Source organism: Stegostoma tigrinum, chromosome 27 (genome assembly GCF_030684315.1).
Source record: "Stegostoma tigrinum isolate sSteTig4 chromosome 27, sSteTig4.hap1, whole genome shotgun sequence".
NCBI lineage: Eukaryota > Metazoa > Chordata > Chondrichthyes > Orectolobiformes > Stegostomatidae > Stegostoma > Stegostoma tigrinum.
The window spans coordinates 42,610,239-42,624,647 of NC_081380.1; the positions used below are offsets into that span (position 1 = coordinate 42,610,239).

Below are 14,409 nucleotides of genomic sequence, written 5' to 3' on the forward strand. Positions count from 1 at the left end.
AGTGGTGATATCCATTCACAATGATATTTTGAAATAATTGTGATATGTAACAAAAATCCTGCTCCACGAAACTCCCTGTGAGGACTGAAAAAGGCAGTTCTGGTGCCTTCCGATAATTATTTTGAAAAAACAGAAATGATTACAAACAAAAAAAGTACTGAATAAGATGAATCAAAACTCTGTCTAGAGTTAACATAAGATTTTTAATTCTCTACTGTCCCTAATCTGTTAATGGATATAATTATCAATATTTACAAGCTATCCATACTAGCTTCCAGCAAGCATTGTCAATGAGCAGTTGAGTCGTTTTTAACTTTTTCTCACATCTAGGAATACCTAGATATGTTAACTCCACACAGCCGTAAATTGAGTCATGGCAGTATTTTGGCTTGTAGCCTTTTGGCAGTGAACTGTCCCTATTTTGTGTCATTTATAGAAGTTTGGTTTGTGGGTTTTTACCTTCTTCCTGGAGTTTCTTTGGGCCACACATACTTTTATTGAAAGATGGGCTAGAAACTTGTTTTCTGGTAATCTAAGTTGAAAGCCAAAAGTGAGATGTTTGAGTGGCTTTACCGAGAGTATTCGGGCCCGGAAACATGAGAAGAATTGACTTTGCGTTCTATCTCTTTGGGGAGCCGCTTGTCCATCCAGCATCCTACTCTGTACAGAACTTTTTCTTTTTTCAAAAAAAAAAGCATTTCTACCAAAGATTGCATCTGGTGCAGGAGACAGCGATCATTTGAGACGTCTAGTTATAATGATGATTATTCATTTCTACTGTGGGTCTTGATGGTCCATGGAACTATATGCCATTTGAGTTGGGACATCATGTTTTTATAAATTTACCTTGATTCATGTATTTCATTCAGTTAGGAATAAATTGGCCTTGATTAGCTGAAGATTTTTAAATAAGGAAGCAGTTGTTCTACCATGTCATCTGGTGGCCAGAACCAAGGCTCTGACAATTACACAGAAACATAGAAAATAGGCTCAGGAATTGGTCTTTTGGCCCTCTTGAGCCTGCTCTGCAATTCATTATGATCAAGGTTTATCGTCCAATTCAATAACCTGTTCTGACCTTGCCCCATATTTTTTGATTCCTCTATCCCCAAGTGCTCTGTACCACACAATCTTGAAATTATACAATGTTTTGGGCTCAACTGCTTTCTGTTGCAGAGATTGCCTCTCTAGGCTGTCAATTCTTTGGGAGAAAAAATTTCTCCTAATTTCAGGCATAAATGGTTTATTGTATAGCTTTAAACTCTGACCCCTGGTTTTGTTGTCAGGAACATCTATCCTGCATCTACCCTGTCCGATGCTATTAGTTGTTTTATGTATTTCTGAGATCTCCCTTCATTGTTCTGACCTCCAGAGAATATTACCCTCCCCAATTCAACCCCTTCTCATAAATCAGTCCTGCCATCACAGGGCCAGTCTGGTAGACATTTGTTGCACTCCCTCTATTGCATCCTTTCTCTGGTTAGGAGATCAAAACTGCACACAACATTCCCGCTGAGGTCTTACTAAGGCCTAGTATAATTGCAGCAAGACATCCCTGTACCCGTACTTGATTCCTTTCACAATGAAGGCAGAAATAGCATTTAACCTTCTTTGACCTCTGCCGCACCTGCATGCTTAGCTTCAGTGATATGAGGACACCACGTCTTGTTGCATAATGCCCCTCTCTCAATTTATAGCCATACAAGTAATCCACCTTCCTGTTTTTGCTCCCAACCTGATAATCTCTCATTTATCCACATTATACTGCATCTGATATGCATTTGCCCACTCAGCTCGTCCAAATCATACTGAAGCATCTCCACGTCTTCCTCACAGCTCATTCTCCTGCCCAGATTAAGAAAATTGGCAAAATTTGGCGCACCACCAAGTGTGGAATCAAATAGTTTGTGTGTGTCTTAATTTCTGATTTCTTTGAATGGTTGAGGAAGTTATAGTTCAATGTCAATGTTAACAATCCAGCCAGTATCTTCTGTTAACACAATGTCAATTTTGTGCTGCCACCAGGAGTGGATTTCTAGGGAAGTAGTTCAGTATGTGGCCAATGATCTGAGCTGTTCCTTGTGTTCTACTTACGGCCTGTTGCTTATCATCATCTCTGGCCTCTTCTATGGTATCATTGGAGACTTTGACCAAAGACACTCATTTCAGCCTTCCATCTGAACAACTCGAAGTCTAAAGGAGAACTTGGCACCTACATTGTGAAATTGTACTTCCAATTTGTTTTACAGTCCGTCAAACCTTTATTGAAGTGATCTATAAAAGGATGCCTGACCAGCTAGTCTAATTATGGTGGAATTAAAGGAAGAACGCTTTGCTAACAAACATGGAGTGAAGTGTCTATAAGTCAAATTGGGCCATGGATGTTTAATCGCTTGGGTAGCAACTTGAGGCCTCCGTTTCAAGAAAGAAACGAAACACTTGCAGTCATACAACACTTGCCCAATCAGGAAGTCATCTATCTCTGTCTTAACTATGCTTAATGATTGGGCCTTCGCAGTCTTCTGTGCTAATAAATACCACAAATTTAGTACCCTCTGTCTGAAGAAATTCCTCCTCCGCTCAGTTCTAAAGAGCCATCCCTCACTTTGAGACTGTTTTTGTATCAGTCACTCGTGTTATTGTGGACGATGATTAGTGAAAAAATCAAATTAGTGTTCACCATTACATTCAATTCTGATTGCCACATTATAGGAAGTTTATATGTGTTTGCCCCCACTATCTAGGCCCCTAAGTTGCAATCAGATCCTTCTTCAGCCTTCTGGACACGGTTGGATATAGACCCAGAATTCTCAACAATAAAATCTTCATCCCCAGGCTCATTCTTGTAAACCTCCTCTGGGCTTCTTCCAAGGTCAAAACACCCTCCCTTGGATATGGGGTCTAAAACTGCTCACAAATGCAGTCTAATCAGAGCCTTACACAGCCTCAGCAGTACATCTCTGCTCTTGTATCCTAGCTCTCTCAAAATGAACATGAACATTACCTTCTCTCGCTCTGCCCATCAGTCTGTCCTTTCAATTGGACACATATCCCTAGATATTTAGTTCCCAGTGCTGATCCCCTTGCAGCCATGCCTCTGCCCACAACATTGTGCCAATTTCAATCTGCTTTAGCAGCTCATATAACTTGTTTTGTATACTGCGCACAGTAAAGTACAACACACTCAATCCTGCATTGAACACCTCACTTTCTCTTATTTGATATCTTCTCTGCTGTGCCTGAAGTTAAATTACTAGTCCTTTCCATACTGTGTCCTACAACTTGTTCTGGAAAATTTTATAACCTTTCCCGAGCCATTGCCCCCCCTTTAACTCATTTAAAGTCCTTGTGACCTCAGTTTGTGCCATCAGTTTGTCTAACTTATTCTAAATGCTTCATGCATTAAAATAGAAAGCCTTTAAGTTGTTTTATTTTGGAGTTTCCCACACATTCATGGTGCCTTGGTACAGTATGACATTCTGTCTTCCTTTTATTTTCTAACAACAATCAACCCCATCACTAACCAGTATTCCTACATTCTCATTTATGTTTGATTTAATACTGTTCCATGCAATTGAACTGACAACCCCAGTATTTAGTTGAAAGTCCCATCTACAACCCTAGTTACATGACATACCACAACTGTTGTCACAGCATGATTTCAAGTGGAGCCTGTCCCATTAAAAGAGCTCCTCCCTTCTACAGTATGAACTCCCCCATGAATTCAAAGCTATTTCTCCCACACCAATCTTTGAGCCATGTGTTTACCTCTTTAAACTTGTTGACCCTGTGCCGAATAGCTTGTCTCAGGTGGTATTCTGGAGATTACCACCTTTTTTGGTTCTGCTTTCTAATTTGGCCCTGAGCTACTGTCATTCCCTCTGAAGAACCTGTTTTCTCTTTCTATTTGTATCGTTGTTCCCTCCATGTACCACGACAACTGGTTCCTTCCCTTCCTACTCCCAGTTCTTTAGATGAGATATCCTGTATCAGGGTATCAGGCAGGCATCACAGGTTTTGTTCTCCGTGGCCAGAATCGAGAGTCCCAGCGTCCGTTCCCATTTCTAACTAAACTATCCCTGATTATAAGTTCATTTTTTTTTCCTCCCTGCTTTTCCCCCAAAACAAAATGGCCCCCTGTACCACAGCGCCAGGGACCCGGGTTCGATTCCAGCCTCGGGTGACTGTCTGTGTGGAGTTTGCACGTTCTCCCTGTGTCTGCTTGGGTTTCCTCCGGGTGCTCCGGTTTCCTCCCACAGTCCAAAGATGTGCAGGCTAGGTGGATCGGCCATGCTAGATTGCCCATAGTGTTCAGGGGTGTGTGGTTATAGGGAGATGGGGCTGGGCGCTTCAAGAGGCGGTGTGGACTTGTTGGGCCGAAGGGCCTGTTTCCACTCTGTAGGGAATCTAATCTAATCTAAACATCCCTAATGTATGTGCCTTCACCACCACACCTGGCTCCATGTCCTTCCTATAATGTGGCAATCAGAATTGAATGTAATGGTGAACACTAATATGATTTTTTTACTAATCATCGTCCACAATAACACGAGTGACTGATACAAAATAAACTACACTGAACCACTGTAATTATACATACTTTTTGCATTAGTCTGTGTGTCCTGTTGTCTCCATTATTAGCAAACTTGATTATGCTTCATCTTGTAATCTATAACATTTTGTGATTTCTCTAATGTTACAATTTACCATTTTTTCACAACATGTAATGATTTACAAGCATTGAAGTTCTGTGCTATGAAATAATGTTTTTGATTACTTATATTTGTGTGAAGGGTGTAATTTGTTGCTAAATGCAAGTTCAAATGTAGCAATTAATGCATACCTGTAACACATGGTAGCTACAATTTTAGAATCCTAGAATCCATACAGTGCAGAGAGAAGCTGTTTGGCTCATCGAGTCTGCACTCACTGTCTGAAGAGCATCCCACCCTGACACTGCCTAGCCACACAGCCTGAATACCCTGGACACAACGGGTAAACTTATCATGGCCATCTACTGAACCTGCACATCTTTGGACTATGGGTGGAAACTTGAGCCCTTGGCGGAAACCCATGCAGAAATGGGGAGAATATGCAGATTCCACACAGTCACCCAAGGTTACAATTGAAATTGGATCCCTGGTACTGTGAGCTATTAGCAGTGCTAACCGTGGTGCCACTCAAATGTTCAGTTTCAAATTGATAGGGTAGATGCTGAAAGGTTGTTTCCCCCTTGTAGGAGAATATAGGACCAGAGGGCAGGATCTCGGAATAAGGGTTGTCTATTTAAGAGAGATGAGGAAGTAATTCGCGGAGTGTAGTGGATCTGTGGAGTTGTTTACCCCGGAGGGCTTCCGAGGCTGGATCATTAAATATATTCAAGGCTGAAATAGGCAAATTTTTAACCAGTAAGGTAATCAAGGGCTGGAGGAAAAAGGCAGTGAAGACGGGGAAATGTCAAGAAAAAGTGGGGTTGAGAATGACCAGATCAGCCATATCTCATGCGTTCAGAGCAGTGATGTGCTGATTGATCTACTTCTAATCATAAATCTAATGAACTATAACAGTGCATCATTCCCTAATAAGCTATGCTGGAATGTCAGTTTAGATAATAAATCCAAATCCTAGCGGTTGGCCTATTCTGGGACAATAGGGACAGATGTTAATGCAGATTGGGTCAATTTTGTACATAATTCTATGCCAAAGTTTGTTGCTTCAATGGATCAGTGAAATGTCTGTGATAAATGGGATCAATTCTTAGTGACTCAATCTGTGTTAACACCTAAAATATTCCAAATTTGTAGAAATGTTCTTGAATGTAATTTTTTTAAAGAAAATAAACTCCTCTTTGTAACTGGGCACAGCATATTGGCACTTGATGATCTGAAGATCACTAATTATTCTCCAAACGGTAAATTTACGGTCTTGGACAACCTGGCTGAGGGACATTAATTATAAACCATCTTACTTGGATTTAATGAATAAAACACTCAACAGAAAAAAAACCTTTCTGTACATTGAAGATGATTTGAAAATATTCTGTTGCAGATTGTATGAATTCATAGAAGTTCTTGTTTTGTGTACAGATTACTATAGACTTGTTGTGTTTGGTGGAAACTTATGTTTGGGTCGTCCAGTTCCTCTGGGATCTGAAAGATCCTGTTCATCCTCCGATTGATAACTCCCAACAGTAAATTGAGATTAATTAGACTGTGGAAGAGAGGAATGGCTGGGTAGAAGAGTATGGGTGTAAAAATCTGCATCTTTATACTTGTACATAGCATAAGGCTAATGTGTATTTGTACGCAGTCAGTAAAATAAATCAATCTGTATGCTGTATATGAAAAGCTGTATTGAATTGTTACTGCAATCCAGAAACCACTTGAGCTGTTTCCACATGCTGCTGGTAGCCAGTAATAGCTGCAAAATGCCATATTTAAGATTTCATCCACCCAGTAACAAAAATTACACCTACAGCAGTGTTTTTCTAAACTTCTCTGTGTGGGGGCCTCTCCACAAATATTGACACACACCCTTATAAATGGTGACATATTTCAAGAAACACTTGCATCCCAAGATGTTTTGACTAACTAAAGGGCAACAGTTCTTTAAATGCCCATTAGTTTACAACAACTGAAAGATATTAAGTCATCAAATAAAGAATTCACTGTTTGTGTGTAGTTTTTTTTTCCGCTCCAGTGGCATACCCGCTTATAGATCCTCGTCTGAACCTGTGGTTGGGGAATGTTCCATTAGAGCATCCTTTTTTTTTCTGTAAATATGCAGATGAAGAAGTTTGATAAAGTGAAAGGCTGAGTGGATGGTTGAGTCTCTTTCCCAGAGTGGAAATGTCAAATACTGGAGTGTATACATTGAAGGTGAGTAGGGATCATTTGAAGGAGACACGCAAGGCAGGTTTTCTTGCCCAGAGGATGGTAGGTACCGAACGTGCTGCCGAGGGAAGTGGTAGAAGCAGATAACAATAGCAACCGTTCAGAGGCATTTAGACACATGGAATGGAGGGTAAAGTACCATGTGAAGGCAGCTGGGTTTAGTTCAGAATGGTATCATGGTCAGTGCAGTAATAGTGGGCTAAAGGGCTTGTTTCTGTGCTGTACTGTTCTATCGATTTATTAAAGTCACTCGTTTCTTGGTTCTCAATATTAACCTTTGTTTGGTTTTTTAAAAGCAGATTGTCTAATCCTTACAACGTTAACCTAGATTTCTGGACACTACATATGAAACAATAGTCATCATTCAAGTATTGCCTCTTCCCAACTTTGTGTTTTTGGACAGCACTGCTGTCTCACAGCACCAGGAACCCCAGGGTCAATTCCAGCCTTAGGCAACTGTCTGTCTGTCTGTATGGAGTTTGCACACAGACCCGTGTCTATGGGTTTCCTCTGGATGCTCTAGTTTCCTCCCACTGTCCAAAGATGTGCCTACTAGGTGGATTAGTCATGCTAAATTACCCGTAGCATTTAGGAATGTGTAGATTAGGGGATGGGTCTGGGTGGAATGCTCTGAGAGTCGGTGTGACTTGTTGGGCCAAGAGGCCTGTTTTTACGCTGTGGGGATTCTATTCTATTCTATGAAAATCAGAAATTTACAAAATCTAAGTGGAATCTTTGAATGTCTTGCCAGTTAAAACCAATATGAATGTTAGACTGTTTGATATAAAATGGAAAATATAGGAAATACAAGAATGTTGATCTGCAACTGGAAGAGAGCGTAAGACTATTTGCTAACCTGTGCATTTCCAACTTTTTAAAAAAAAATTAGATCTGAAACATTTGTATATTTCCTTTATCCCTGCGTTTTTGTATTTTTGATTTCTGACATAAAATGTGTACGTACATCCTTCATGTTGAACCAGCTGAATACTTTCAGTTATTGTGAAGAAAGCTATTTTTGTTTTGGCACATATGTTTTTAAGCACATATACAAATATATTTCTTGAATCATCAGTCTTTCTTTTTATTTGCAGGGAGCTGGCACTGCAATAGGAGAACTACCTCCCTACTTCATGGCCCGAGCAGCTCGCCTGTCAGGCACAGAAACAGATGAGGAGCTTGAGGAAATACTGGAACGTGATCAGAATGCAGAGGTGAGTTTATTTGTTGAAGGAGGGGATAGGATGGGGTAGATTTTTACTGAATGAAGTAATTGTGCAATTATCTCAATTCCAGTAACTGATTCCTAGTGTCTCAGACTGGAGTTATCAGCAGTTTAAATCTTGGGAAAGTTATTAGTTTACAGACTGTAGTTGCTTTTTATAATGCTGACTAACCAACGGTCAGAAGTGGATTGCTGCCAGGAAATTACAATTCCACCTTTAAAATTTCTTGAATTATGTCTTTATTTTAACAAGTGATAAAACTACAGATGCAAGTATAATTTGCTCTGCTTTCCTGTACTTGAGGTACAACCAGGATTTAAGTATTGTAGTCAATAAATGTGGAGCTGGATAAACACAGCAGGTCAGACAGCATCAGAACAGTAGTATTGTAATCTGTCTAGTTAAGTTTAATCAAAGCATGTAGACTACTAAAGTTATTTTTAGGTCAAAAGTAACAATTGCAGAGTACTATAAAGCAGTAATAATTTGTACATGTTAATCTTCTGAAAATGTCGCCATTTCTAACATTTGGAAAGTTACTGTTTAAAGAGAGAAAAAAAACTTGTACAAGAAAGAAGCAAGACCTTCACACTGGAGAGGAAAGAACAGCTATTAATGGGATAGGAATAGCTGAAAGTAAAATCTTGTCATATGGTCCAATGGTTAAAAAGTTAAGTAGAATATGTTGTAAAATGCTAAACAAGTTCTCTGATAAATGAAGTGGAACCATTTTGGAGTCTGAAGCTCTAGTTCAATGCTCCTAAAAGATCTGACTATCTTCCTTTTAGTTCACAACTTTATAAACCACAGCTGAATTACACGCTCATCTTCAAGTCCTTTCCTTATTTCAGACCGGCTGGATTCTTTTTTGTTTAAGAATGCATCCGCAGGTCAGTTTTCAACACTGATCTACATTTTTAATTATTAACTTACAGATCAACAAACATTTTAGATAGGGAGTTTACGTGGCGAACCATTGGGATATATAAAGCTTCAAATGTAATACCATGACAGAACTTTGAGTTCAAAACAAATTTATTTCAAAATGAATAAAGTTTGGGAAGGGGAGAGGATTAAATGAACACATTGTTTGAGAGTTAGCTGAGATACTTGGCAGCTTTCTGGGCTGCCAGATTTTGTAATTCTAACTTAAATTGCCAGTGTGTATGTCTGTCTGGTCATTGAGATGAAATAACTTTTTCTGAGTAGTATGTCTGTGGCACGTTTTAATTGATACCTTGTTAATTAGTACAATTTTGTCATCTTGAACCTTTTTTGGGTGCTTCTCATCCACAGAATCCAGCTATATTTTTTAACACGAGCATTCCATAACGCAAGGTTTCCTCTGTAATGTTGACAGTAGCCACTTGACAGAAGTTTTACAGAAACTTTTGAGCCGATTCACTGACCTGTCATTATGAAGAAATGCCTAGACTGCTGAAATGAAGAAATGACAGCACTGACTAAACCAAGTGGCTAATGCCATTCTCTTTTCCTGATATCCCATAACCATACTCTAAAGGGAAGTCCAGTCTGACAGCCATTTATTTGGCTTTTATGTTTCGAACAGGAGCGCATGGACAGTGCTCCTCATCTGTAACTAGTCTAGTTCTGTATTGAAATGCAAGGAATTATTATTTTTTCTGAATGTAGTAAAGCTGTTGAGTGAATGAAACATTCATACCGCACCTCCCAACATGTATATATTGTGTCAATGAACACATTTTCAGCCCATCAAAATGGTTAGAATTCACCGCTCTTCATCTTCCATGTTGGTTCAGCTCCGGGTCTGGGGAAGAGAAAAATATAGGCTATAGACAACCTATATTCCAACCGGAACTCCATCAACAAACACATTGATTTGGAGCAAATCTACCATCCTTTGAGAAAAGGAACAGGAAATGACATCACCAACCCAAGGAAACCTAAACATATAAATAGAAAGCGGGACATAATACCAGTGCTTCGTCGGAGGCTCACTGATGATGTTACCTAGAATGGTGACGAAACGTCTGAAAACTAACCTTCCAGCTCAGCGAGCAAACTCACATCCAGATACAACCTATATCTAAGGAAAGATATACTAGCATTTGAGACAGCTCAGAGAAGGTTCACATAGGTTGCATGTGCAGGAAGTTGGATTCAAAAGTTAAGTGGTTTTTGTTATTTTGGTTTGCTGGTTTAGTTGTTATTGACCAGCACAGCTGATGCGCATTTTCTTGTGCTGCGGACCTCAGTGCCTCTCAGACTAGGCTGATGCCAGATTTGGAGAATGAGACAAAATTATTGAAATATACAAGATTTTAGGGGACTTGATAGGGTAGATATGGAAAGATTGTGGTAGAAATGAGGACCAGAGGTCATAACTTCAGAATAAGGAGTCTCTACAATTAAGATACCGATGAGGAATTTCGAGGGCTGTGAAGTTCTTTGCCTCAGTTCGTCTGCAGTAGTGCCATTAATTATATTAATTATTTTTAATCAGTGAGGGAATGAAAGGTTATGGAGAAAAGGCAGGACAGTAGAGTTGAGAATTATCCAATCAGCACTGATCTCACTTAATGGCAGAGCAAACTTGATGAACTAAATGGCCAATGCTGCTCCTACATCTTATGGTCTTGTTTTAATTTCTTGAGAGTTGAGTTCCAGAACATTAGTGTGTATGGGGATCAAGATGGAAATTACCTTTCAGATATTGCTGAGTTTTTGTCGTTTGTTCATAGGATGTGGATGTGCTTGGCAAGGGCAATGAGTGAATAGTCCATCTCTAATTTCTTTTGAGTTTTGGGAGTTTAGAATGAATTTTCAATTGGAACTGATCCTGATTTTTGATATTTCAACAGATCTTATTGATGCTTTCATTCCTGTAACAACCAAAAACAGTTCTTCAGCAATTAAAATGTACGTTGTCTATGTTTTTCACGATGCTTTTAGATTTTTTTGAACCACTCGCATCCAGCCCAAAGTTGACCACGGCCAGCTTTTGCTGTGAACTGGTATCCAGAATGGAATTTAGTTCAGACTGCCTGTACTTTGCAAGACCTTTTAGGACTGGCTACTTTTATTTCACACACTCCTAAAATATTAGCTCCTGGACTGTAGTTTGGTGGAACCAAATGGAGGCAATGCCCTCATGGATTTTAACCCTAACCCTAACCCAGGTAATGTTCTAGGGGCACGGGTTCAAATCCTTTTATGGCAGATGGTGGAATTTGGATTCAATAAAATATCTGAAATTTACAGTCTCGATGACCATGGATCCATTGCTGATTATCTGAAAACCCATCTGGTTCACTCATCTTCTTTTAGAGAAGGAAATTGCCATCCATACTTGGTCTGGCCTACATGTGACACCAGACCCTCAGCGATGTGGTTGACTCATTACTGCCCTCCGGGTAATTAGGGATGGGCAATAAATGCTGGCCTAGCCATTGCCCTCAAACCATGAATGAATAAAGGAAAAAAATAATACTGAGTCTGCTCTATTGTATCATAAAGTGGCCAATCTGCATACGTCAACCTAGACTGAGTAGCACCGAGTTACTTGATTGTGGATTATCATTGACAAGCCTAGGACTAACTTCCCATGCATTCGAGCTTCAAACAGGTTTCCTGATGGTAATAGAAAGTAGAAACTGGTCTGATCGTCCCTTCCCACAAAACTTAGTCAGAACAAACTTTTTCACCCAACATTTGCTACAGGTGAGCCAGATGTTTGATAAAAACCAAAGGAGAAAATCTGGAATGTTGTCCAACAGGTCGGTCACATTTTAATGACTGCCTTAACTTGTTTGAGGTATAATTGGAGCTCAGTAACCGATGTTTCTGACAAGCTAGAGCTTTCCTTTTTGTTATGAAAAAGACTTGCCCAAACAACTTCAGGAAGGGGTGTTTCCTTTTTGATTTTGCATGCAGTCGTAAAATGAGTATGTTTTAAGTGTTTCTTCATTATAGGTTACCTTTGCATAAACTCAAGGGATTAAATTACTCATCTGGCTACTGCATGTTGTGTTAAGATTGCGCATAATGGGTTTTGCCCGTTATGTTGAGATGAACAATGAAACATTCACAAGATGACTAAACCCCAAAAGCATACATGTGGCACTGATACTGTCATATCTTATATGAGTCAGAGTTCTTAAAATTAATTTGTGCAGATATGATTTATGTATTTTATTACTGCCATCAGTCCTGATTAACATTCTTCCTAGAAATGTACCTCCCAAATTTGTGATTAAGCTAGGCTAGTTGTGCTTATAAGTTAGGATGGTGAGGTCTATTTTGATGGGTTTTTTTTTGCAGCTTTGTTACTTCAGTTGACTGGGAAGGAATGATGGCAGCAAAAAGCAATGTAAATCGTATCTGCCTGTATGTGTCACCTGGAAAAGGTAACCACTGGAACTTGAGGGGAAGAATCTGTGGGAAACTAATCTAAAGAAAATTATTGGAGCAAAAGCAGTCTGTTGCTAATAGGAGAGTGCATAAAACAGCGTTTAGAAGGAAAGTATGCAGATTCCTGTTTAATTAGTCATAATCAGATGCTGTTCTAATTCAGAGATACTAAGAACTGCCAACGCTGGAGTCAGAGATCACAGTGTGAAGCTGATGAACACAGCAGGCCAGGCAGCAGCAGAGGAGCAGGAAAGCTGATGGTTCGGGTTGGACAGGGGTCCCAACCTGAAACGTCAGCTTTCCTGCTCCTCTGCTGGCAGTGTTCCCCCAGCTGTTCTAATTTAAGCAAGTCTTTCATAAATAATAGAACAAAATGGAGGATTCCTGGATAGTCACAACTTGGGAGATGTGCTGACAGTGAAGCCCAACCATGCCCAGAATTGTCACAGATGTGAAAATTTGATTAAACAGCCAAATTGCCTAATTTTACCTAACTGTCTAATTTGGGTTAAAAGAGTATGCAGACATAAGTTTTTCCTCTTTACCAGAAACATCACTCAAACTGTTTTTAGCCAATGGCAACAAGTAAAGTTGAATTGCTAATTTATAACTATGTAACTTTATCCATTTAAAAGAATTCCTAGTCGCATAAAGACAGGGACACGAAGATGAACAAGACATTAATTATATGAGTGAAGAAGAAACACTGATAGCACCAGTTCAGACCATAGACTGGAAAGAATTATTTTCTTTCGGTTTCTTTTGATGCCTTCTGACTTTGTACTGATGACAAGAGGTGTGGGTACGCTGAATCGCTGGTTGTGAATTTGTTCTTTCAATATCCTGAAGGAGGTTTACCCTTTCACCCCTTTCAGCATTGGATTTTGCAAACAGAAAATGTTACTGAAGGAAGGTGAAAAAGAGTGGCTAGCCGCTGGATTTTCTTTTAGTTCTCCATCCAAAAGGAGGAGAGAGATGACTGTGTTTTAACTTCACAATCTGGATGTTTCTGTTATATTATATACTCAAGGTTGTAGCCACCTACGTAGGAGCCAATCAAGAGGTTGTTACTATGTGGAGCTCTCCGGAACCCACATCAACTGATGGCAATTGAAAAGCCAATCAAATACCTGCCTTTGGACAGAATTGCTACAGATACAGGTGGTGTCAATTTGTCTGGAGTTCTCACGCATTGATTCAGTAAGATGACATTGTACATATAATTCATAGTGTGCTCTGGTAATTTTGTTTATAAAACTGCAAAAATCTTCTAACACAGCTTCCTTGGTTTAAAGCAGTATTTTTTTTTTCCATTTGTAGCCCATAGTCCCAAAAAGGTGGTCATTAAATGATGGGGAAGGCTAAAGGAGTTAAGAAGAAAAGTGATTTTGAAAATAGCCCGCAAAAGTAAATTTCTGTTGATTTGTGTATCCAAGTTATACATTACAATTTCAAACTTTGTCCTGACTACCTTAAACCCTTCTGTACTAATGGATTGGAAGGAAAGTTATTTTATCCAACAATATTTATCAATATTGAAAAACAGGAACTTTAGAATTGCCTGCAAATCCATGAATTTTATCATCTTGACCTATAATATGTTTACAATTTTTTCTTGAAAATTAGTTTTTTTAAAGTTACAAGTTTTCAAAGTACCTCAGGCAACTAACTTTCTACCTGAACATTTTGAATAATGTTTTGGCAACTTATTTATTGTGTTATTACTCAAGTCTTGGCTGTCAAGGAAACGTAGCCACCAGAGAACATAGTGGCAGGGCGTAGTATTTCAAGCCTGCTCCTCTACTCGGAGGGATCCTAGCCACTTGTGGTCTCTGGTCCATTTTTGCATATAGCCCCAATAACCCTTGACTATTCTTTGAGCAAAAATCTACAGAACT

At 39.3% G+C, this 14,409-nt stretch overlaps 1 protein-coding gene across 8 annotated transcripts in view; it reads left to right on the forward strand.

Annotated features, from left to right (window-relative positions):
• Positions 1 to 14,409, forward strand: part of vmp1 (vacuole membrane protein 1) — a 163,163-nt gene that overhangs the window by 98,610 nt on the left and 50,144 nt on the right. For all 8 annotated transcript variants that reach the window (XM_048556798.2, XM_048556807.2, XM_048556800.2 and 5 more), the window contains one exon: positions 7,988 to 8,107. In XM_048556798.2, the coding sequence (XP_048412755.1) occupies positions 7,988 to 8,107 (120 nt within the window). The remainder of the gene's footprint in view (positions 1 to 7,987; positions 8,108 to 14,409) is intronic.